Source organism: Streptopelia decaocto (genome assembly GCF_964273445.1).
Source record: "Streptopelia decaocto genome assembly, chromosome: 7".
Lineage (NCBI taxonomy): Eukaryota > Metazoa > Chordata > Aves > Columbiformes > Columbidae > Streptopelia > Streptopelia decaocto.
In genome coordinates, this window is record NC_138661.1 from 37566205 (window position 1) to 37588320 (window position 22116).

At 40.8% G+C, this 22116-nt stretch overlaps 1 protein-coding gene across 1 annotated transcript; it reads right to left on the minus strand.

Annotated features, from left to right (window-relative positions):
• Positions 1-5085: 5085 nt before the first annotated feature.
• On the minus strand, positions 5086-18282 carry MED6 (mediator complex subunit 6). The gene is made up of 8 exons (XM_082057457.1): positions 18149-18282; positions 14183-14342; positions 10910-11001; positions 8321-8403; positions 7514-7622; positions 6945-7060; positions 6160-6187; positions 5086-5585 (listed from the first exon to the last, which is right to left on the minus strand). The coding sequence occupies exons 1-8, from the start codon at positions 18168-18170 to the stop codon at positions 5455-5457; spliced, it is 741 nt and encodes a 246-aa protein (XP_081913583.1). The 5' UTR covers positions 18171-18282; the 3' UTR covers positions 5086-5454.
• Between the last annotated feature and the right edge of the window lie 3834 nt (positions 18283-22116).

The window sequence follows — 22116 nt, forward strand, 5'->3', positions numbered from 1 at the left end:
TGAGTGGGCTGGTACCTTGCATTGGGCACATGGCAGACCTAACCAGCAGCTGGGGAGGTTACCAACAGCTGCCCGAAGGGGCTTCAGATTCTGTGAACTGACACCTTGCTCATTCATTGCAAGCGTGGCCAGCATTAGTAGCACACACCTTGTAATTCAGCACCTTGGATTACAGGAATGAACATGAGGATGCTTGCTCATAATAGGATCTTTCTAGATATACATAATTGTGTATTGTTCAAATTCATTACTGCTTTACCTAAAAGTGAACAAACTCATGACCTGTGTTAGCCTTAATTTTCTTATAATTTTAAAATTATAGAAACTATTTTCTGTAAAGTCTGATACGTGCAGTTAGTTGTTGAATAGCTGTCCACTACTTTTCGAGTATCTGCTTTGCTTTCCAGGGCTGTGAACTACGTCAGATTGTGTCTTTTGAAAGAAATATAACTCAGACCACAATAACCATAATAGAAAAATTCTGTTACATAATCTTTGTGTGCAGTGCCTGTAGTGCTATTCTTAAATGCATACTCTGCTGTGTGACCACTCCCTAAGTTATAGAGAAGGCCCTACTAAATCACTCTGCCAACTTGCCGAAACATCTTGGACCTCTACCTCCAAGTTGCCCTAACTATATAGTTAGGACTAGGAAGTACTCTGTTTCCATAGCTGAACTCTTGGCAGGCTATTCTTGGTGGGGAATTGTCAACGTAAGTTTGCAACACTGTGTTGAGCACCTAAGCAAGCCCTTCGAGCATTGAGGGTTGGACAAGGTGATCTCCAGAGGTCACTTCCAAAATTAATCGTTCTGGGATTCTGTGAGGGGTAGAGAATAGAACGGAGGTTACATAAAAAGCGATGACACCGTTGTGTTCAGGTTATCAAATCTTGTACTTCTGAACCCTGATCAGATAAAGATCAAAGGGGAGGGAGGGAAAAGTTCCTGTTGGAAGAAAAAGTGACTGACCTTACAGTAGAGCAGCAATCCATAGCTCCTTCAGCTATCTTCAACTGCAGAAGGTATATCTAGCTTTCTCATCATTCATCAGAGTTTTTTGTTGTTGTGTTTTTTTTTTTTTCCAACCTTGTAGCCCCCTAACATTTCCAGAGAAGGTGCAAACTCCTATGGAATTGAATCCTACCAGCAAGAGGTTTACTTTTCTCACCTTCTGTTGAGTCTTTAGGAACAGGTCACAGACCCCCTGCAGCCTTGTGGACCACAGGCTGAAATCCACTGTCCTGGCAGAAAGAAATGAAGCTTTCTGATAGTTGAGAGATTAATAATACATCAAAACTCATCCCTCTGAGAAAATTTCTTCCCATCATCCACCCATCTATGATCCACATTAGGCTACAGAAGGATACTTGCAACATAAGTGATCATTTGTTTGTTCTGTGCATAACTACAAGGACAAAGCAACACTTTAATTCACCTTCATCTCCAAGAAAAAAAGAAAAACTGTCTTGAACATTGAATCCCTTATTATCATCTGCTTCATCACTGAAAAAATACCACAAAAATTGAAAAGTGTACCCCAACAGTTTTGGTTCAGTGAAGCAACAATCTATTTGCATAACATATCTTCACTTTTCCTCATAGGGAACCTTCAATGTCTCAAAATAAAGTCAATCTCTTCCCTTGGCATTGTCCCTCCCATTGCCTGTACCCTTCTAAACTTGCTCCAAGTACAGCTTGCTGGGAAAAACACCACATCCTGACCCTCCAAATGGAGCCTTTCTTTGCTAGAAAAAGGTTACCAAAGTATGAGGACAGAGTGGCAAAGGGGAACAGGTGAGAATAACACATCGCCTGGTCAGTCCTTACTTAGAGAAGAATTGAAAAAAGCAGTCTTTCTGCTGCATCTTAGACACCATCAGCTTTACACAGTGAACTGAGGTAGCTGGACTGCCCCTCTTCCTGCAGTCTGGCTGGACTTCTGCATGTATATGTATATATATGCACATGTACATACACATATGAGTATCTGTTCTGTGTATACATGGATTTATATGTACTTTCAGGCTTTCAAGAGAATGTTTCTACTAGAGCTCTAGGTCATTTATAGCTCCTGCTACCCCGTTATTTAGGCCAAGAAAAGCCCTTTGAATGTTACTATCTAAGAGCAAAAGCAGAGATAGCTCTCCTGTACAATCAAATCTCTCCCTTATGCAAAAGAAAGTGACACACAGGGCAAATTTCAGAACTGCTTATTTCCCTTTCATCTACAAGCTTAATGAATACTGAAGGTTCTTTGAAGGACTTAGGACTTCAGCACTCAGGCTCCAAACCAGGAGACAGTGTATAAATACCAGAGAGAAAAGGCTTAGATTCTCATAAACTGAAAAACATTACTGACTAGAAGATAGCTGCTTAACAGCTTTTTGTCAGTAAATTACTTGGAGTTTAATAGTAATATCTGACATAATGTCACTTGAGTAAGTTAATATCAAAGCACACTTAACTTATAAAATTATTTTATAATATCTTGTCAGCAAGTAACACAATTAGAAGATATTTGAGTCTCTCATTTCCTCATATAGCAAACCTTCAGCATTGAAGGACAGCTACTAAGAAGTCAACATATTCACTGGCAACTTCCCTTACTGCTTTGTAATATAACTCTCTCTGGAAAAGATCATTCCCCTAGAAGAGGCTTATCACATTCAAATGCATTGTTTCATGCATGGAAGCCAATTTCTACCCTCTCAATAGCTTAGACGCTGGCACTTGAACTCAGATGGGATCAGACCAAAAGTCCATCCTTCCTAATGCCCTCTGACACCAGCCAATACCAGACATTTCTGCAGAAAGCACAAAGGCTGTTAAGAGATGCAGGTGTGAAGACAGTCTGCCCTTCAAGTTCCACCCTCATCTCTGAATCAGCTCAAATTCTGAGCACGGAGTATAACGATTCAGTCTAAATGTAACTCCAGCTCAGCTTCATTAACTTGTCCCTCTATTCTTGCACTGCAAGACAGAACAAGAGGCCTCTACTTTCCTCCCCGCTTTGCAGCACTTAGTTTTATGAAGACTCAATGTCTTTTCTCTCCTGAGGAACTGAAGTCTTAGTTCTCACAGTGGCTTAATAGCAGAAACTTTCTCCTACTCATTTTATTGCCCTTCTTCAAGCCCCTCCAGCTTAGGAGAATTCTTTTTCAGACATTGAGCTGTACAATACACTTTATTTCAGGTGAAGTTCAGTGACTGATAGAATACTTAGAGCATACTATGTGTTCTTGCATCCATTTTTGACCACAGCTTTATGTGCCTTCAGCAATAAACAAGATATCTTTCTTATGTTAGCCATGTTAAATCTTTCCTTCATGTATGAGTAATTTTTCCTCCCTTGAAGAAATAAAAAAAGCACCCTAAATCTTCATTACAGTGCAGGCTAATAATCTTCCTTGCTTAAGTTTTTTCAAATGACATGCAGGTTCTTACTAGTATGAATAACTACATAGAAGTTCAGCTGCTTTAATGGCCTTTTCCAAGGACTTTACTCTGAACATCAAAAATCCAGGAAGGACTCTTGAGATTCCTCACCACTCATGCCTCATTTCTGGAGATCCCACTTTCCATCATGGGGGTGGACAAGGTGATGGCTTTGGTGCTTCCTGAGCTCCTTGCTTTCAGAGACATTTCTTTAACACAAGAAAGAATAAACAGTCTTTTGTTCTAAATTAAGTAATACTACCTTGCTGTCTTGCTTTGAGCACCCAAAAAAAAAAAAAAAAGCCAAACAAACAAACAAACAAAAAAAAACCACAACAACACACACACCACGCAAACCAAACCAAAGCCAACAACAACAAAATCACTGCTTTCTGAATTTTCACATATTTTTAGAGTTCACACGAGCTTGTTATCTAATTCTATCAACATTTGGAGAAATAGTTGTTCAAACTTGATGCACTCAGTTATGAAATAAAGCCAATACATACTTAAGTACACTGATATACGAATTTCACATCCATATCTGCACTAACAGCAAACAGCTACTGGCTCATCTACATATTCAATGTTAAAGCTTTGGTTTAGAGGTCAAAAATTTGATGGTTCTTTCCACCATTCAGTAGCTATCCACAACTACTAGTTAATGAAAGAGAGTCTGTTACAACCTCAAAACAAATTTGACACAGCTATCTAACCATGTGTCAGTCTTCCTATCTACATTCTGTTTGCTATGTACAGACCTTTTCCTTGCTTGCTACAATTTAATATAAGAAAGCAGGTAACAGTTGTGAAAAGAAAGCAGGTGGGTTCTCCAATATATTGAACACTTTTAAGATTCAGCTGCACAGGGTGCTGGGCCATCTTATCTAGACTGTGCTTTTGACAAGAAAGGCTGGACCAGATAACCCTTGCCATCCCTTCCAATCTGGTACTCTGTGATTCTATATTTCAAGGATTGCTCCATTACTTCAATGAAAAAAAACAAACCCAAACCAATAGTCATTTCTCAGCAATAGATGACTTCTAATTTTCTGGGAAAAAAAAAAAAAAGACAAAGGTTTGTGTAACCAATATGCTCAAATAGCACAGTGTAGAGCTGTCAGTGATGTTTCTCCTCCACTGACCTACCTCCCTAGGTCTAAAAGGCAGATGACTAATCAAGGTGATCAAATGCAGCAAGAAAGTGCTAGAAGCACAGAGGAAGTGATGTAATTGATATATTTGAGTTACAGCGAAAAAAGGGAGAAATAAAACCAGCTTCACTGAGTGTGCAACAGCAAGACATTTTAGGCTGTTTATGCCATCATAAATCTCACTCACAGAACACTAGCTTTTATAATTAAAAAAAACAGCTTAGCCATTAAGTAAAATGAGTGCCCAAGAACATTTAGAGACTGAGAGCAGTCTGACATCTAATTACATAGATTTCGGCCTCTAGTTATCAAATCTTTTATCTGTATCCCAAGTGTACTAAAGGCACAGCAATTTATAGCAGGCAGCCTAAATCCTTCAGTTGAACTTTTCTTCCTCAAAATAGCACACAATATATTCTGATATTCAAGAAAAAAAAATGCTTCCAGCACATATGGTATATTTGCTACTGACAAAGTAAGCATTTAAGAAAGACATTCCAGCACTCAGGAGTTTTATTTGCCAAGAATTCATATATTTTTTATATACATAACGTTTTTTCTTTTTACATAGGAAACAAGACGTAAGGGATGTAAGAGTTTGTAAAGATTTCGGAAGGCTGCGAAATACGTCCATCTTCAGAATCCAATATTCAAAATAAGATGAAGACTGATAACACCTTCTTTGAGGCAGCTCATATCCCGATGTTAACATTTGTGTGACAGGTTTCTACATAAAAAAGCTGTTACAGGGATTTCAGTCCTTGAATCAGTCTCAGTTGAAGAGCTTAAATATAAAGAAAGGGGAGCCACAATCTCCTGTTTTCCAGGTACTGGACTAATCCAGAAGTGTAACAACTTCTCCCTTCACTGGAGTCTCATCCGTTTTTCAGGTGGTCCTTTAGTGCCAGCACTCTGCTGAGCATTCTTTACAGTCTCTTTTTCCTCTGGCTTGACAGCTTCAGGAGCTGGTTCTGGTTCCTTCTTGATTTGGTCCACTTAAGAAGTAACAGCAAAAGAAAGTTAAACCTCCAATTTTAATTCTTAAAATGCTGTTCAGAGCACTTAAATATTGTTGATGTCAAAGGGGCAAAATTAATTTCAAATGTATAAGAATAACCAAGGACTAAATACCTTTCAAGGGAAAAAAGTGGAATAGACTGAAGAGGTAACATCTATTATTTTCCTATTCTGAAGTTGCTTATGGTCAACTCAAAGCCTTCCCACACTTTGAACTTGTAGCACCACCCAAAATCACTAACGTGCTGGACTGACCAGACTGTTCCCTCATTTGCCCTTTTACCCTCTTCCTGCTTTCAAAGATCATTTCATGCAATTGGACCTCCAGGCAGTACACCCTTACAGACAGAAAGGGCAGGACCAGAATATACTGTTTTTCAATTTCACTCTGGCTGTCACAGAGAATTCTTATCTAGTACTTTGCACAATTAGGCAATGCCAGAATTCCTAACCACCTCAGCAGCAGAAGCAAGCAGCTTATATGGCAACTGCAAGACACTGCAATATAGAGCCTAATTTTTTTTAAGTCTTGTGAGAATATTCGAGTTTTACCTGGGATAGGCTTTTCTCCAGGCTTTTGCTGTGGTGGAGAAAGAAAAAAAATACAACACATCAGTGGAACAAAAGTCATAATTCTTAACCCTTTCTGCTACTCACTTAGTAATATAAACCAAGCAGTGACCCTTGTACGTAAGAACTGAGGGTAAAAAGGATCTCTAAATACACTTTAAACAAAATCCAGTTAACATTTTATAACATCCAGTTTTTCCTCTGACAACTAAAAAGCGCTAAAGCAAAAAATACACAGCTGGTCAGTCTTTCCCACATCTGAGGAGTAAACAGTTTTGTGAGATGCTGTAAACATTATTTCCTTTGCTCCCAAGCAGAAGACCTGGTGGAACAAATGGATACTAAAGACAATCAGAGGTAATCACAACAACTTCACAGGATGCCAAGAAATTCCACGCTAATCAATAAGCCTCCAGAACAATGGAGTAACTAAAACAAAACAGCTGCCGTGGCTTGACTGAGCTCATAAAGGAGGAAACTGGAAGCAGAAGCAAAATCTGATGGCTGATAAGAACAGACCCTCTGTGATTAGATAAAGAATTTGTATACCAAAATTTGTCCCTCGTAGTTTTGCTAAAGTCATAATGACTCTCTCAGTTACAAAGGTTTATTCTACATTCCAATCAGAGACTTCCATTTAAAATTTATTATCTAATTAATGTTATCATTGCAAAAAGCACAATTCCCATTCAGTTTCAGCTGTTGAAGTGCTCAGAACTGCCTGAAGTTCTAGGTTACAGTAATACTATGGCCTGTAAGTGTCATACCTGAACAAATCTGGGTGGAAACTTTTGTCTTAGGTCTAAAAGCAAAGCATCTACCCGTTGTCTTTGGAAAATAGAACTTGGTTCTTCTTTCTTCTTGGCTTTTGGTTTAGCTTTCTCTGCAAATCATAGGAATATAAGAGGAGGCTGTATTAAAAGTTCTGTTCTCTCAGCAGTTCCTTGTATGACAAGTTGGTATTTGTCTCTCCTCTAAACTTCAGCTACGTTTTCCACAAAGAAATAACTAATGTTAAAGGGAAGACAGATTAAGGATAATTTTTACCTCCTTGCAAACTTGTTTGGCTTCTTAAAATGTACTCTGGTGCCTAGTGGGTTGAAAAGTTGCTCACTTTGTTGACACACAGCTCACCATTTTAATCTCCCACCCATGTCTGACGTTCATCCTCACTAGCACAAAAAAGCAACGTTCCTTCCATCTGACAAGGAGCACCAACCCTTCAGACAGACAGGCACTTAACCTCATTTCTACACCATCACTATGCATTGCCTCAAGCTTTTCCCTGCATTACCTGCCCTCTCCCAAAGAGCACAGAAGCAACTAGGAATCATACCTCGTTCTTCTTGATCTTTGAAATGCCACCAGTAGCCCTTGGATGGGTGATAGCGACAGTAGGACATAGCTTCTTCAAAAGCAGACTGAATTCCATGCACTGCAGTGAGCTTCAAGAACAAGAACATAAGACAGTGTTCAGAATTTAAGAAGAAAATACAGTATAAATTTTTGAAACCAGGGATTTTAAAATTAGTATTCTATATCCATTTTTGTTCTGAGAAGGGAACATGGGACATATAGTTGTGGACCAAGAATGTAATCTCTAACAGGCTCTTACAAGACCTTCTCTGAAGTGCTTTTGTAAACTGACACACTTCCTGACTTCAGGTAATCAGAAGTAGTAGTTTGCTATAACAGAAGAAATGAAAACAAACTCAAGTATGCAATTTAAAAAGAAATACATTAACTTAAAATATAAACCTCATTTAAAGAGAAATATTACATTAAAGTTAACATTCCAAACCAAGTTTCACTGAATATGTTTTAATTACTATTTCATACATATCTGTAATTTAATTTTTCTTCTGATTATTCAAACTTCATGCCGTTCCATCAATTGCCTATTTTCAGTTATTCTGACCCTTCATCATTAAACAATGTATCCTACTTTTTGGACCATACTGCACTCTCCCAGGTTCTTTCACTTCCATGTGGGATATGTAGCATATTAAGCAGTGGGGTTTGTTTTAAGTTAACGTATACTACACAAGATCTTTGCTCAAAACAGGGACTGAAACAGCCTGGGGAATAGCCAAAAGTAAAAGCAGATATAGACTGGTATGTATCAAATGCTCAGAACACTTACAACTCTGGAGTTAATGACAGACCCTAAGTCAGGTGCCTGATAAATCACTCCAGCAATAATATAGTAGTCAGCCATAGGCATAACTGTGGGGAAAAAACAAAAAAACAGGATCAGTTTAAAGCTCTAGCTGAAGACTCTGCATTTGTTGCTGAATTTCAGCAGGAACAGCAGAAATTGCAATATTCATCTCATCACCAAATTTTCTCTTTTTAACTTTTTACTTCAAGTTGCTTTATTTGCACAGTAGCCACAAACTGATAAGGGAAAAAAAACCCAAACCAAAACAAACCACAACAACAAAAAAACCAAGCAAACAACCGCACAACAACAACAGGCACACAATCTCTGCTTTACAGATAGTAAAACATCAGCTTTAAGTCCTGTCCTACTGTGGACAACTATTTGACCTTGCAAGAGTTAAGGTTTTCAGAGCAACCCAAAAGGAGTCAATTGAACTGCACTGGGAGAGTTCCACTTGCCTTTGCTACTGGTAGAAACCCACAACAACATAAGATCTCATTATTTCGGCCTCAGCTTTCTTCAATTTGTACAGTCTTCTTAGCTTGATTTCCCAGACTTGATGGCAGCTACGCACAGAATATGCCTTTCTAAATAGTATTCTGACAAAAAATACAATCTTCCAAAGGCATTTGCTAAATCAGATTTGGAACCTCCACTGACCCATGAAAACTTCATTAGCATTGCAGTAGAGGAACACGACAATTGCCTCCGTAATACTGTGCCAAACGTGCTTCAGCTGAGAAACTGTAGCAATGCTATCAGCTTCACATTCCTAAGGATCTTACCTGTGGCACCCTTGTCCCAGTTCCTCCATCTCTGTTAACACATTCTGTCTCAACTTTTTTACTGACAGGACCCAATTCATCCACTACTTGCATTTTATGAAGCTTGGACACCTGCCTAAATTAACAGACCAAGACAGCTGGGTGCATATCACAGTCAGTACCCACTTCTCCTCAAAAGAAAGAGGATTCTCGGCATTTCCTTAGAAATGAAGTAAGAGAGAGAACAGAAGCTTTACTGTCTCACAGCTCTGTACTTTCCTAGACAGGTAATTCTCCCTAGTCAGTGCATCTAAAGATTTCTTCCAAAACCACTTCAAACTGGCAAAAACTTGGCTTAAAGAATTTAAAATATAAATATACTTTAAAAAAACCCACACACAGAAGTCATAAGACAGACCTGCACCAGTTCCTAGGGAACTATGTGACTCCAGGAATGTATCTAGCACAATCTGTACAGTCAAAATGGGAAATAAGTCCCAGTTCAGTTCCAAACATACATTTGCATTACAGAGGAAGTCTGAACGCACATATGGTGGAAATTCCAGCTCTACTCTTAACTTAAAAAGTGTCAAAACAGGAAAATAAGGGCTGCATGATATTTCCATACTCACCTTTTTAAAGCTAGATTCAAAACCTTTAATAAAGAAACAACCTGAAAATCTATTAAAAGGAGGACTCTTTTTTTTTCAGTACAAAACTGCAATATAAAGAAGCCATTACCTGACACAGGCAAATAAGAAGCATTCCTAGAAACAGCAAAATCCTGCACAGGACCAAAATGCATATGGATAGCCTAAGTCACTAAAAAAAACTGTTAAGAAAAATCTAGCATTAACTTTTACAGAGAAGAAGGGCAGAGTAACTCTGACATAACCCAATTATTTTAGATATACATGCAGTAACACAGAAAACAGTCCAATAACTATTGAAATGTGGTTACTTTTTTAAATAATCACATGTGCACAAGTACATTTAAGGTTAAAGAGGAATAATGAAGCCAGTTGCATGCAAATGGAAAAAAAAAGTGCTAAGGAATTTAAAACTTGGAAAGGTCATCAGTGACACTAAGGAAGATTGGTGCTGATGTCACAAGATTCCCCCACTATTCCAAAATACTCAGTTCTCAAAGGAATAACCAAATCAACCAGCATTTGGAGTATCTCATGGTAATTTTTCACATGGGTCATGGTCTTCTACTGACAAGATCCTACTCAGCTGTATAACCACTCCACAGCTGAAGATGGAAACAGTGCAAAACAAGAGAGTGATGCGACACAAACAGAAGGATGAACGATCCCTCTCCCTAGCTAATAAAAATCATGGTTCAGCAAAATGAATGAACAATAAATAAATCAATCCCATACTAGCCACTTCAGATTATTAGCTCAAATCAAACAAAGCTCATTAGCCCCAAGCAAGGATATTGTTAGTCTTACATTCAAATAATTAAATAAGAACTCCTGCATAGCCTAACAGATAAATACAACATGGCATGAACGCTATTATAAATTTCCCACTGTAAAATATACCTAACACAGGGCAGCACTTTCTCATTGCATTCTTCACATTTCACCACAAGATGGCAATCCCTGCTATTAGCACACGAGAGGTCACTCTGTCAGCCAAAATATCTCCAGGTCACCACAAAGCCTCATACCTTTTTACTTATATTTAAAATAAAGACATAAAGGGAAACCAGAAGTGCTTAAACACAAATCAGGAACAGATAAAAGAGGCTAACTGATCAGCCTTCTGAACAGTGACAAGAACTGAGTGACCTTACCTTGTGTTGGAGATTGCCTTTGCTGCTTCCGGATAATGAAGAGAATGGGCTCTTGAGCATGAAGGAGGATGTATTCCACTCCAACCATCTGGCTGAAAAAGAAGCAACCAGAATAAATAACTTCCTCAAAGTAAAATCTGTAGGATGTGAAAAGCTAGAAAATGGCCTGGCAGTAATGGCATAAAGTTCTGATGCTCTGGAAGCCCTTCTATATCATGTGCAGCAAATAAAGGCATAGGATTTCTTGAGCTATCAAAACGTAGCTGCAAAGGGAGATACAACCACCTGACACAACATTTAAGTAGAACATGTTAACAAACAGCAAGAAAGGTAACACAGAAACAGAGGACCAGTGTCTGATGTGACTATCTATCTACAGAATAGCAAGCAGAATTGCAACTCTGGACTTCAGCAGGGCCAACTTTGGCCTTTTCAAACAATTGCTATGGGAAATCCCATGGGCAAGGCTGCTTGAAGGTAAAGGGGCCGAAGATAGTTGGTTAGTGTTCAGGGACTACTTGGTAGTGTTCTACCAAGCTCAAGATGAGAGCATCCCGACACGTAAGAAGTCAAGGAAGGGTGCCAGGAGACCTGCGTGGTTAAACAGGGATCTTCTGGGTAAGCTCAAGTGGAAGAGGAGAGTTCACGGATCATGGAAGGAGGGGCTGGCCACTTGGGAAGAATATAAGGCTGCTGTCAGAGGGTGTAGGGAGGCAACTAGGAAAGCTAAGGCCTCCTTGTAATTAAACCTGGCGAGAGGGGTCAAGGACAACAGAAAGAACTTCTTCAAATACATGGCAGATAAAACTAACACCAGAGGCAATACAGGCCCACTGATGAACGAAGTGGGTGCCCTGGTGACAGAAGATACAGAGAAGGCAGAGTTACTGAATGCCACCTTTGTGTCTGTCTACTCTGCTGGAGGCTGTCCTTCCTGAGGAGCCCTGTACCCCTGAGGCTGCAGAGGAAGTCAGGACAATGGAGGAGTTTGCCTCAGTTGATGAGGACTGGGTTAGGGAGCAATTAGGCAATCTGGACATCCATAAATCCACAGGTCCAGATGGGATGCACCCGCGGGTGCTGAGGGAGCTGGCTGAGATCATTGCTAGGCCACTCTCCATCATCTTGGCCAAGTCTTGGGAAATGGGAGAGGTGCCTGAGAACTAGAGGAAAGCAAATTTCAATCCAGTCTTGAAAAAGAGCAAGAAGGAGGACCCGGGTAACTATAGACCAGTCAGCCTCACCTCCATCCCTGGGAAAGTGATGGAACAACTTATCATTGGTGCCATCTCAAGGCATATCAAGGATAATAGGGTCATTAGGGGCAGTCAACATGGCTTCACCAAGGGGAAGACGTGCTTGACCAACCTCATCGCCTTTTATGAGGACATAACCAGGTGGAGAGATGATGGCAGAGCAGTGGATGTGGTCTACCTTGACTTCAGTAAAGCATCTGACACAGTATCCCACAGCATCCTTACAGCTAAACTGAGGGACTGCGGTCTGGGCAATCGAGTAGTGAGGTGGACTGTGAACTGGCTGAAGAAAAGAAGCCAGAGAGTCGTGGTTAATGGGGCAGAGTCCAGTTGGAGGCCTGTATCTAGTGGAGTGCCTCAAGGGTCAGTACTGGGGCCGGTATTATTCAATATGTTCATCAATGATTTGGATGTGGGAATAGAGTGTACTATCAGCAAGTTTGCTGATGACACTAAGCTGGGAGGAGTGGCTGACACGCCAGAAGGCTGTGCTGCCATCCAGCGAGACCTGGACAGGCTGGAGAGTTGGGCAGGCAAAAATTTAATTAAATATAACAAGGGCAAGTGTAGAGTCTTACATCTGGGCAGGAACAACCCCAGATTCCCATATAAGTTGGGGAATGACCTGTTAGAGAGCAGCACAAGGGAAAGGGAGCTGGGGGTCCTGGTGGACAGCAGGATGACCACGAGCCAGCACTGAGCCCTTGTGGCCAAGAAGGCCAATGGCATCCTGGGGTGTATTAGAAGGGGGGGTGGTTAGTAGGTCAAGAGAGGTTCTCCTTCCCCTCTACTCTGCCCTGGTGAGACCACACCGGGAATATTGTGTCCAGTTCTGGGCCCCTCAGTTCCAGAAGGACAGGGAACTGCTGGAGAGAGTCCAGTGCAGGGCAACAAAGATGCTGAAGGGAGTGGAGCATCTCCCTTATGAGGAAAGGCTGAGGGAGCTGGGGCTCTTTAGCCTAGAGAAGAGGAGACTGAGGGATGACCTTCATTAACGTTTACAAATATACAAAGGGTGAGTGTCACAAGGATGGAGCCAGGCTCTTCTCAGTGACAACCACTGGTAGGACAAGGACTAATGGATTCAAACTGGAACACAGGAGGTTCCACTTACATTTGAGAGGAAACTTCTTCTCAGTCAGGGTGACAGAGCACTGGAACAGGCTGCCCAGGGGGGTTGTGGAGTTTCCTACTCTGAAGACATTCAAAACCCAACTGGGCACATTCCTGTGTAGCCTCATCTGGGTGTTCCTGTTCCAGCAGGGGGATTGGACTGGATGATGTTTTGAGGTCCCTTCCAATCCCTAACATTCTGTGATTCTGTGATACATGTCTGACACAAAAGCCCCTCCACAACCACATCTGAGCGCAAGTGACTTTACCAATGAACTTCTAGCTCAGCTTGCATGCTCCCTATCACCTTGTGGAGTCTTTAAATAGTTCTCAAATACCTCACTTGTGCTGCAGATGGGGAACTGCAAGGAAAGTTAACTTGTGCATGCTGCAATCTCATTACACAACCATCTGGGATCAATTTATTTACAACACTCACTGCTTTTATTATCTATACTATAAAGCCAGCTCCTTGGAGGAATTATGTACTAATTATGGCATGTAGCCAGCAGGATATTCACTATTTATGAACTCTAAGTATCCTTTGACATAAGCCCTACTCACCACAGAAAAATATTTAGCTACATTACCATTACTCGGGTTCTGTTGAGCTAGGAAGATGAGAGAAGAGAGCTTTTCTAATTCAAAGAAATACGTGGAAGGTGATTGACTGGAATCTCAAGATATACATATAATCATTCATGCTTAATACCTCCTTGAAACGGCATACGAGGAAGCAGAACACATGCAAATACAAAAAAAAATCTGGGCTCCCTGGCAAATGATAGCACTAAAAAGCACAGAACAGAAGGAGGTTTCCAGCATGTTCCTATTCAACCACCAAAGCCTCTGGAAGGAGGGACAAAGGATACTGCACAGGTAGCAGTTCCGAATTACAACTTACTTCAAATGTTCCAAGGTCATCCGCTGCATTTTGACGACTTCATTGTTACATGTTCGGTCATAGAATGGGTTACTTCGCTCTGAGAAATAGTCCAACACACTCCCATTGTTTAGTATTGGAATCCAGGAGCTGTCAACCCAGGAAATTCCCAAGAGATTATCTGAGAAAAGAAATCTACACTGAGTACAAAAGCAGCCAGAAACACTACAAACATCCCCAAGAATAAATTGCTACCAGTTAACGATTATAGCAGGGTAAGAAGGTGGAACACAGCCTCACACAAACCAGTTCTAATCAAGAATGTGTTTCACAGAGTTCAATTAATAATTTATATCCTTTAATCTTCTGCAGTTCTCTGTAAGTACACAATGTAAATATAGTCTTTATTACTGCACTTCTCCTTCCTTGACCACTAGCTCCTGTTATACCTTTATGGTTTGAGAATGTGAGCAGTGTCTGTGTGCACATGTGTGCGCGCTGCATTGGTGGGAGTTAATTAGCTCTGATGCTGTATATAATATTATCATACTACATCTACTTCGTAGTATTATATACAGCTTATTTTATGAACTGCGGCATTAGCTTAGCAGAAAGACAAAGCCAAAGCATGGTTCCTTTTGAAAACTAGGTCTCTGGTAAGTTGAACTTACAGATGACCCTTGAGGTCCCTTCCAACCTTGTATTATATGATACTAAACTAAGCTAGGATCAATTCAGGGGGTGGGGAGGGAAGTAATACAACTCACATTAAACCTGAGCCTGGTTACATTAAAAACAGTTTCTTTCTTACAAAAAGAGTTCCCAGGCTGTAAACTATGATACTGAAAATTGGTAAAACACTGTGGAGATCTATTAATTACTAAGAGTTTTCTTTTGCCAGTGAGTAAACTACTGAATGAAACAAAGTAGTGGCATTGTTAACATTCTAAGAAATTATGTTATTAAAATACTTATCTGTATGATATCATAGCAGCTGATACTGTTATATTTCAAAGACTATTTTTTTATTGTGGGTGAAATCTATAATTTAAAAAAAAAACATACACTAAGATGCTATCTTAGGCAGATGCTTCCCAGTAGTCTGAAACAACAGATTCTATTCCTGATTCTACAATTATCTGCCAAATTGCCTGCAGCAAATTTCTTATTCCATAACTCAAGTGGATATTACAGAAATCTAACCAATGAGTATTAACAACCACATAAAACAGCAAGCTTTATAAACAAAATATACACTGTAATCTACAAATCATTATACACCAGATAAGTTCCTACAGATCTGGGACATCTGAATTAAAATAGCTGGATTTTATTATCACACTGCAGCAAAATTATGTTCTTCAAGACCAAAGAAACCAGTGTCAGTAATTGGTCCTATAGTCAACAAATTTGCTAATGTTGAAGATCCATGATGCACCCTGAAAAACCCTGAAATTCACCCATTTTAAATTGCAGCAGCAAATAGAATTCCCAAGACACTAGAAAGCAAGAAACAAAGGCATGCACTGTTTGAAATTAAAAAACAGAAGTGATGAGAAGTCATAGAAAACCGAATAAAGAACTAGAATTCCCTTCTCACAGGAACCATTCCCTTACATTCACACATCATATATACACCCAGAACTCCCACTCATCATTCCACTGTGAATATTTTACTTCTGTGACAACTCTGCATGCTCAGGGATGACTGGATCAGTTCCAAAAGTGTCAGCTCATACTATTAGCAGCTTCTCTGAGGGATAGTTGATAAAGTAACACTAGCTGCCCAGCAAACTAAGAAAAACGCAGCATAAATAGTCATGTGTAAATCATTTTGCCTTGTTAATCTCAGAATTGCTAGCCTAACTCTTTCACAGAAGGGGGGGAACCAAAGAAAGTCTAGAGCCATTCATCTTATTTCACATACATTATTCTCTCTCCTCACTACAAAAAAGAAATCTCAAAAACACAGCTCTAAGATCCATGATGAAGCACTTAAGTTGTGGTAGTGCTAATTATCCTAAATGCCTTTCAAAACCAAAAGACAAGCTTTCCTTCCCAACAAAACCAAAATTTTAAGTGCTTGCATTCTTGCCATAATAAATTCTCTTCTTGAATTTCAAATACAAACTTTTCTTGCTTTTATGATTAACAATATTTCTCAAGAGGAATGTCATGCAAGCTTCATATATAAAAATATATCTATATCCATAATGCTGTATATAGAGTGATAAATTTATCGTAAAACAGCATATAAAGTTAGGCTCCAAGGCTCAATTATCCATAGCTGCTCAGTGCCAATAACTGCCTTTGTAACTAGCAAGATTGTTCTCTTAAACTATTCTTGAAAAAAAAGTGGAGGAAAAACAAAACCATCCATGAACTGACATGCATGTTTATTCTCACTAAGAAGGATTGGTTTCTTTTGGATATGAGAAAGGATGGTGTTCCTGCTTCCCTGTTCTTTTCAAAAACAGGACATCTTGCTCAAAAGCATTTTTTGCCGGATTTGCATCACAGATGGAGAAGTAAAGTGCTTCTGACAACACTACCAATCTGTCATGATTGTCACAACAATTTGGGAGATGAGCCAGCAAACCATGGCAAGAAATAAGAGATCAATCAACACAATGTGCTGTACTTGGCCTCATCAGTTGAAAGCCCAACACTAGCCTTTCACAAATTGACATGAAAAGTAGTTTGACAGCTTAAAAATCAGGCTTCAAACTCAATATTATGAGCCACAGAAGACTCAGAGAGAGCTTAAATGGTCTGGTTTGAGGCAGAAGATTCTCACACCAGTGAATAATTTAATACAGCATTCCTGCCATTAATTGTCCACGTAGCTCCTTGCTGCAATTTGAAATAAGGCTGTCAGAAAAGCAAACAGGACACGGACATCACTAAGAAAGAATGTGAAGGAAAAGAAAAGAAAACCTCTGTGGTATTATCAAAATTAACCCCTCAGGTGCTCTCCCTAAATCTCTGCTCTTGGTCATTCTGAGACTCCACCACACAGGCTTTCAGTGAGACTTCATTCAGGCACTCTTATAGAGAAAAATACTTTCCTTTCTCATTGACTCACGAGCCTCTCTTCCTCTCTCAAACTTGCCACAGTAATTTAACTTGTATAGTGCTTACAATGTAAACTTTCTTTAATAATTCATTCAAATATCACCCCTTCTTCTTCAAAACATTCTTTCTGTTCATATGCCTGAATTCTTGCCCAAGTTTTTCCTGTTCTCAGTTACTCCAGCTGTGTTTCAGGCTGTCCTAACACCTGGCCTGCCGAGGTGCTGTAAAAAATGAGACAAACTCAACATTTCACTCTTGTGCAAGTCCCACACATGCCAGTGTTTCTCACTTTCTTCCATATTTCAGAATTAAAGCGCTCCTTTCTAGATTTTCTCTTATGTTACCGTCTCACCCCAGGACCTCCTTATTCCACCCAAAAAGGCAGAAATGTAGCAGAAGGGAGGCTTTTTTCTTTTTTTCCCCAGGTGTCCCTGAGCACATGCTCCCAACCTGCCTCACGCCCAGCAAAATCGCTTTTTGGACACAGCTTTTCCTCCCGGTTCCTCCTCAAGACATAGATCGACCAACAATGATGCTAAACTCTCTTGTGCAGAGTTTTCAAACACATACAAACAAACTCAGTAGCCCCACTGCCCCCGACGAGCACTAATAAAGAAACAGCTCCACAACCCGCATGGCTCCGGCCGCACCTGCCCTTCCAGTCACCTAGACGCTCCTTGGAGCGAATGCTATCAGCACGGCAATAACCAGGACAGCGGCCATCACACCACTCTGCTCCCTCAGCCCCACGGCAGCAGCGGCTCCTCCGCGCTCCCCGGAGCTCCCGGCGGCGGAGCAGGGCCCACAGCGCGACAGGGAGGCCGCCCCCAATGGCCCGGAGTGGCCCAGCCTCGCCAGGACCGGTAGCGGGAAGCCCCGAGCGCGCACAGACCCACAGAGCCCCAGCCCTACCTCGGATATCCACCGCCGCCATGGCCGCGCCGCGCACTTCCGCCTACCACCCTCACAGGGGAGGAGGCGAGGACCGGAAACGGGGTATAGAGCGCCGCCGGCAAGAGCGGCGGGGAACGTGAGTGGCGTCGCGCCCGGAGGGGTGGGGAAAGGGGCGGGGCGAGCCATGGCGAAGACGACGGGGCGGGGCGGGGCTAATGACCTTGGTTGCATCACAACCGCAAGGTGACCGGCTCTGCACTCATGAGTAGCCGGAACGACAGTGTTCGTGACAAAAACTAAACGCGTTTGTAATGCTGATTCTGAGCTGTTTGCTCAAAACCAGAAATACGGGCATTTTACAACCATTTTCATCTCGCCTTGGCCCTCTGGTAATTGCTGTTCACTTTCAAAGTGGAGGAGATGAGGGTGGCAGGTTCCTGCTCACCACCACACCCAGCCTGGTCGCATTGGCTGGTGTAGCTCTGATTTAGATTCTGCGTGGGAATAATACAGAATGTTTGAGATCACACCACCAGAACATTGCACGATTCCTGTCCTGAGGTTTGGTCCTTGGCATTTTGACTCTTAAGTGACATCGCCAGTCATTTATAGGGTGAAGAACAACATTCAGTGGGTGGAAGAATATACATACACTGAGGATTAACAAGCTTTTTATCTAGACTAAGAACCACAACCTACCAATCTGCTGCACAGAGTGTGGAATACCTCCCCATCCTGTGAGCACAGCTCCAGGTGCCCATCTCACCTGAGCCTCTGCAGAGGGCTGCTGAGATCATGTGCTCGCTGGGAGCACGGGGGCTGTGAAGGGAGCCTGGAGCTCACCACTTTGCTGATGGCACCTCGCGGTGCTAACTGGTGATGGAATTTCTTCCCTTTCCATTAGAGATGTGTATAGGGTATACAAAGTGCAAGAGAGGGATATTATTATTATTAATAATAATAATAATAATAGTAATAATAATAATGTTTTACAAGAGCAATCAAAAAATTAGGACAAACCAGAGCTGATGCTGCTTATTTGCTCTTCATCCTCTTGTACTGTACAGATGCATTATAAGATGGACTTTAACTGCATAACCACATACTCTTCCCCCCCCACCCAGGATTCCCATCTCATTCAACATGTTGGGGTCACTCTGTGACTCAGAGATACACTGGTTTTGTTTTCTGTGAAGTAAAGCTGCCTGCAGAGCAGGTGCTTTACATGTTTCAAGCATTGAAAGATGCCAAGCTACCATGTGAAGCCTACAGAAAGCGACAAGATCAAACAGTTAAGGCAGAAGAATGCTGCTTTGGAGAACTGGACTCTACTCTCGCAAGTGATAGAGTCATACATTACATTAATTAAGCTTTTTCAACCTAATGTTTCACAGTTGTCCAGTAATTTCAGTCCCTCATTTGTTGGAGGCTGACACTGGGGATCCGATCTGCAAATGTGCTGAGCCCTCACTGCAAATGAAGTTATGCTGGTCGTGCTTTGTGTGTTTTATAATTCTCTGCATTCTGAGGAGTCAAGTTCTCTGAAATCCCTCTCACTTTAAGCACTCAAAATAAGATTTTTTGTAATCTCTGTGTCTCCAGACTACATCTCTATTAGGGGAGTGATAACAGATCCCTCAACTCAGAGTGGTTTGTGAAAATAAATTTAATAATGTCTGCAAAAATATTATGATGCTGGGGTGGTAATGTCACGTGGAAATTAATAATTCCTGATTCAAAACAGGATTTGCTTAATGTGCAAAAAATAAGAAAACAAGGTTGAACAAAGGAAGAAAGCAAAATATAGAACACATGAGCACCATCCATCCTTAATGCTGAATACACAAGGAAGCCATGAAAACACAGCACTTGGTTGTCTTTAATGGCACAACTACATTAAAAATCAAAGCTAACTTTAATTTTTCAATTTTATCATTTCTGAGTGCTTGTCTTTGCTATTGAGATAATATTCTGTGTAATATAGTTCCCCAGTGGGTAATTCACTTGTGCACACACAGTGCAGAACCCCTTTCATGAGCCAACTGCTACTTGTTAGCAGATTCTGCCTTTGCCAAACACGCCTCTCTAGCGTTATCCACAGCAGAGTGTTTCCAAATAAAATAATGATAGGTTGCCTTTCTAAACTTAATATTTTAATATCCCTGTCATGAACAACCCTCCCAGAGACCAGAAACGTCACCAGATGTAACAGCCGCAGTTTTGGAGCATATCTTATTTTTGGGCAAACCATTTCTCTTCAGTAGCAAATGGGAACTCAACCTCCATTTTAATTATTCATGTTGTCCGTCTTTCCTGCTGACTTTGCACTTCTCCTTAGCAAGTATGTCTTTGGATGAGTGAGGGGCTGAAAAGCAAAGACTCCTGGATGGGAAATAATGGGGTTTGATGGCTTCAATTACATGGTAAGTCTTGCCAAAGCACTGCTGGAAAGAATTGTTCCTCTGGTAACATTTTCACCTTCTACTGCAGCATAAAAGTCTAGGGCTTTTTCACCCAGCTTCCTCTGAAGGGAGAGTCCTAATGAGTATTGCGGTTCTGTCCTTGCTAGCAGGAGGTGTGGATTTCAGATAGAGAGCTAATGAAAGCTATTAGGTAAAATGAGGAATTTGTGCACACTGCTTTTAATGTCAAAGAAACGCACCTTAAGCAATTAATATTTAGATGTACTAATTCCATTTGTGTCTTTTTAAAATGCATAAAATACTGGTGTTTGAATGTCATTTAGTGTCACTCTCATCCCAGTGGAATTATTTTTATATATTTCTCTGGTCAGCGCTAATGGGAAATCTCGACCTACTATGCCCTCTCTGCTAGGCACTACACATATATATACCAAAAGAGACTGCCCCTAATTTATAATGTTTTTTATCTTGAGTGAATGCAGCATTCGTAGCGCTGGGCATTCCAGTCACGTTATGGGTACAGTGGGGACACTAGAAGGGATTCCCTTTATAGTCTTGAATGAACACAACTAAATTGACAGGACAACCTCTACAAATGGAAGGAAAACTGTCTCTGTGAGTATCAGGTAAAAAGTGTTCCCTACATATCCCTATTATACTCTGGGCAGTTTCCAAAACATGTTAGAGGCTGCTGAATGAGGAGATAATCACAGTGCCTTGGATTCTGCCAACCTGCATTTGAACTCAAGGATCGAGAGTAACAAGCCCCAAGTCCCATTCCATGTTCTGGGCAGATCTAGTTCTGCAGCAATTTACAAGGGAGATTTAAATTCCTATGCTAATGCAAAATTGCTGGGTTTGAATTAGCAATGAAATGAGCAATTTGCTACTGGTTTTGTAGTAAGTAGGAATTGGAAAATGTTCTTTTAAATGCTTATCTTCTCATTTGGGAGAAAAACATTTAAAAAATTAACAAACCAGGGACAGGGAGTCGTGGGCAATTCAAGGAAAAAGCTGAAATCACAAAATTTTAAAGGGCGGAAAGAGAAGATATGAGTAGGCTAGTATGAGTTTGTCCCACTTATTTTGTTGTAATATTTTTGCTGGTGAAGTTTCCTTCTTTCCATCCTAGAAACAATGACAACATTACCAATATCTTCAGATGGCAGTACACCTGCAGTCATTTACAGAATAGCTTCCAGTAGGCCTCAAAAGCCATTGTTGAATTGTGCTTTAGAAATCCATAGCACAGCCAAATTGCAAAATTCTGCTTTTTAAATCCTTAATCAGGCACTTTTGCTGACTTCAAAGTCTGTTAATTTCTCCTTTCGTTCAGCGCATCTGCCTGTACTTTTACTTTTCCTGAGATGCTGTTTTCTGCATGGTTTTTATAAATACCACTAATCACATGCATTGACTATAGAAAAAAATAGCCAGGCTTGTGTACTCTTTTTTTCTCCTGGAAAACTGCCACGGGGAAGATCTAACTAAAGTGGTTGCAATGATGGCTGCAGCTGGTGCCCTCTTAAAAACTGGATCACCCCCCCATTGCTCTCAGCTCTG